Below are 3,802 nucleotides of genomic sequence, written 5' to 3'. Positions count from 1 at the left end.
ATGCCCACAATGCTGTGCGAGCATTAGGTCCTCCTCCGCCTCCAGTTTAGCCGTCCGAGGTATTGCCTATGTGTGCTGCAGGAGGAATGTGTGTATCTGAACCATTGCGCCTTCCCCTATCTCCGTTTCGCGAGTTAAAAGGTTTTTCCCCTTCATATTGCTCTCCTCGTCTTACTGGTTGGAGTGGAGAAGGGCTGAAATAACGCTCCTTTTTATTGGCCTTACCTGCCCAAACCTAATTCGAGGACCCTTGACCTCTGACCCAGGATGGCGGCGCCCGAAGCCGTCGCTCTTGCTGTCTCCCTGAGGTGATCTAAGGGCCAGGATCCTCGCGTCATGTCGAAGCTGAGTCGGGCCACTCGGGCCCTCAGGAAGCCCGAGGCCGGCGGCGTCATCCGGACCATCGTGCGGGCAGGCCAGGCCATGCCCGGGCCCCCACTAGGCCCCATCCTGGGTCAGGTGCACCCGCGGCTGGAACTGGGAGCGGGAGGCGCCGTGGGGTGGGAGCTAGGACGCGGTGGACCGTGCGGGCTCTGACGCCAGGGAGGCTTCGGCTTAAAGCTCGGCTCTGCTGCCCACACGCTTTTTGTCTTGGCGTTCGTTCCGTAACCTCTTCGAGCTTCCTCGGTCGTTCCTCAGCGGGCTGTTGGGAGGAGAGGGGCTGATGCGTGCAGGTCGTCGCGCGGGGAGTGTCAGTGGAGTCTGGGTAGCGGAAGGCGTGCGGGGACGTCCGGGGGTCAAGACGAAGTGGGAAGCGGGCGGAAGACTCTCCTGGATGTCCTCGCCGCACTAACGCCCGTGCTTCCCACCCAGAGAGGTGTTTCCATCAACCAGTTCTGCAAGGAGTTCAACGAGAAGACAAAGGACATCAAAGAAGGCATTCCTTTGCCTACCAAGATTTTTGTGAAGGTGCGCGGTCGGGACTCTGATCCTGTGTGGCTTTAAGTGTTTAGTTTAGTCCCAGTCAGTATGCAGTGTTGTCTTCGTTCTGGGTGTCCAGTGTAGGGATTCATCAGGTCCCTACATCACCTGCCCCCTGCTCGTTGCCACGAGTGCTCTCCTCAGTCCCCATCGCCTAGTGGTCCTGTTTCTTTTTCTTTGCCTTTAGTCTTCTTAGTTCCTGAGGAACTGGTCCCCTGGGGTTGCTGCTCTGCTTCTAACTTTGGGAGAGGCTCTTCCCATTAGGGACTCCCACTTTCCCCATTTACAGGGTGGAGACGAGGCGGTATCTTTTCCTTTTTTTTTTTTTTTAAGATTTTAATTTATTTGACAGACAGAGATCACAAGTAGGCAGAGAGGCAGGTAGAGAGAGAGAGAGAGGAAGGGAAGCGATCCCAGCACCCTGGGATCATGACCTGAGCCGAAGGCAGAGGCTTAACCCACTGAGCCACCCAGGCGCCCCGAGGCGGTATCTTCTCTGAACCCATCTTGCCATATTGCAGTTCCTCCCTTTGCCTCTCCATTTCACTGGGGCTTCTAGAGCAGAGTTGGGCCTGGACTAGAGGTGACTAAGCTGTTAGCTACAGATTTATTTTCGCTGTGGTTTCATGGTCTCTTAGATGGACACCGTTGGAAGATGAGTCAAGGGAAGAGGGGACAGAAGTTAGAGGTTCTCTGGGCTGAGGCAGCAGCGGTTAAGGGAGACAGGAGATATTCTCATGTATTTTCTTTCCTATGAAGCCTGACAGGACATTTGAAATCAAAATTGGACAACCCACTGTTTCCTACTTCCTGAAAGCAGCTGCTGGGATTGAGAAGGGGGCCCGGCAGACAGGTAAGGGTCAGGGTGGGCACCTGGGATTCTGGGGGGCTCTAGAAGGAAGCAGGGACACCTGAAGGCCGACTTGTTTCTTCCTCCCAGGGAAGGAAGTGGCAGGCCTGGTGACCTTGAAGCATGTGTACGAGATCGCCCAAGTTAAAGCTCAGGACGAGGCCTTCGCCCTGCAGGATGTGCCCCTGTCTTCTGTGGTTCGCTCCATCATTGGCTCTGCCCGTTCCCTGGGCATTCGTGTGGTGAAGGAGTGAGTGTCTCGGGAAGGTGCAGGGTGAGGGCAGGGCTTGGAAAGTTCTTGACTCTGAGGCAAAGCCGAGAGGGCCTATTACAGTGGGAGGGTCAGCTTCTGAGTCAAGGACCTTGGATTCTTGCGAATGGGGAGCCTTATTCATCCGTGTGGAATAAGAATATTAAATACTTGTTATGGGTTAGACGTTGTTCTGGACATTGGATACAGCTAGGAACGAGGTAGCCATGCTCGGCCCCACTCCCACAGAGCTCCAAGTTCAAGGCTGGAGGCAGATGCTAAGTGGAGAATTAGGCTGCTGAATAGTCCGTGTTGACAAAAGGAAATGCAGGTGTCTGGAGAACAGAGAATAGAGTTCCTGATTTGGCCTGGCGTGTCAGTGAGGACTGCAGAGAGGAGGTGACATCTAAGCAGAGACTTGGAAAAGGAGGTCAAGGACTGGGGCAAGCAGTCCAGGCAGTGGAAGGTTCCCTGTGAAGGACAGAAGGCGACAAAGGAAGCAAAGAAGTGCCGTCTGCTCTGGCGTGTGGTGCTGGAAGCAGAGTGGGGAATGGGAAGAGAGGTGAGGCAGAAGGACCAGTTGGGAAGGCTGGAAGCTGTTTCTCATTGTCTCAAGTTCAAAACTGATCCCAAGGCCAACAGGGGGCCCCCTCTTGGGATGACCTCAGGGATTATTTCTTTGAAGTGAGATGGCTAGGAGGGCATCTGACTCAGACAGCAGCAGGGGCAGCACTTGGTCCTTCATGGGCCTCTTGCTGCTGACGTCACATCCCATGCTGAGGCCTATGGTTGTTTCCCCGAGGGAAGTGGGGGTTAAGCACGGTATAGGGATAGACTTGACTTTTTGCAAACCTTTGCTCTTACTAGGAGTGCAGAGGTGAGTCAGTTTGACCCCCGCTTTTGGTGGGCACAGGTGCACAGCCTGATGACTTCTTTGTACAAAGTGTTTGGGGGCCAGAGGAAGGGGGGCTGTTAATCTGGACTGGAGTATGGCAGAGGCCTCAAAGGACTGGTGGGACTTTACGAAGGGAATATAAGGTAGGGGTGGGGGTAGGGTGGCGAAGCTGTGGAGGGTGGGGAGTTCAGGGAGGGAGAAGGGGCCCTGAGACAGGGGCGTGGGCCCTGTGAGCTCCCCAGGAGTGACTGGTCACTCACTCTGTTTTTCTGCACCTGTTTTTCAGCCTCAGTCCAGAAGAGCTGGCAGCTTTCCAGAAGGAGCGAGCCGAATTCCTGGCTGCCCAGAAAGAGGCAGATTTGGCAGCACAGGCGGAAGCTGCCAAGAAGTGACCCCTGTCCCCCACGCTCCAGGGTTTTGAAGGGAGCAGCTGGCATGGAGGCCAGTTGGAAAAGCTGTGCCAAATGGGCGGAAGGGAGGCAACACCAAGCTGATTATTGTTTCCGTGACTTTAAATTATATATTTTTACGTGTATGACAGTATCAAGAGATCAAGCTTAAATAAACACCCTTTTGTCACCCACTCTTGACTTTTGCCTTGGGACCCGAGGGGAAAAGGACCAATGGCCATGGTAGCCAACATGGACAGACATTAGCTGCCATAAGGAAGCAGGGTCTTCATGCTGTTCTCATGCTGTGTAATCCGATCCTCAGCCAAGCAGAGCGCCATGCCCAGGTTCTGAATCGCGGGCAGAGGTAGCAGAGCTCCAGCCTCCTGACTGAAAATCCGAGAGAACCGGTGGAGGCCGGGGATGCAGAGGCTTAGATGTACAGAAGCAGCACAGGTTGCTTATGCCTCCATCAAAAATAGCTCATCTCTTTGGAA

At 54.5% G+C, this 3,802-nt stretch overlaps 1 protein-coding gene across 1 annotated transcript; it reads left to right on the top strand.

The window, feature by feature from the left end:
• The first annotated feature begins 235 nt into the window (after positions 1–235).
• MRPL11 (mitochondrial ribosomal protein L11) lies at positions 236–3,499 on the top strand. Its single transcript, XM_004759426.3, has 5 exons — positions 236–459; positions 814–909; positions 1,681–1,774; positions 1,862–2,021; positions 3,203–3,499. The coding sequence occupies exons 1-5, from the start codon at positions 337–339 to the stop codon at positions 3,306–3,308; spliced, it is 579 nt and encodes a 192-aa protein (XP_004759483.2). The 5' UTR covers positions 236–336; the 3' UTR covers positions 3,309–3,499.
• The last annotated feature ends 303 nt before the right edge of the window (positions 3,500–3,802 follow it).

This window comes from Mustela putorius, unplaced genomic scaffold (genome assembly GCF_011764305.1).
Source record: "Mustela putorius furo isolate JIRA1106 unplaced genomic scaffold, ASM1176430v1.1 tig00000127_pilon_pilon_pilon, whole genome shotgun sequence".
NCBI classification, from domain to species: Eukaryota; Metazoa; Chordata; class Mammalia; order Carnivora; family Mustelidae; genus Mustela; species Mustela putorius.
The sequence above is the reverse complement of the archived record's forward strand: the minus strand, read 5'-3'. Positions and strand labels throughout refer to the sequence as shown.

What these genes read in the sequence shown, in the direction of transcription:
- MRPL11 (XM_004759426.3), top strand. Translation starts at nt 337, where the DNA reads ATGTCGAAGCTGAGTCGGGCCACTCGGGCCCTCAGGAAGCCCGAGGCC. An exon ending in GAAGGGGGCCCGGCAGACAG is followed by an intron (nt 1,775 to 1,861) that starts GTAAGGGTCAGG and finishes TCTTCCTCCCAG; the next exon opens with GGAAGGAAGTGGCAGGCCTG. An exon ending in GGCATTCGTGTGGTGAAGGA is followed by an intron (nt 2,022 to 3,202) that starts GTGAGTGTCTCG and finishes CCTGTTTTTCAG; the next exon opens with CCTCAGTCCAGAAGAGCTGG.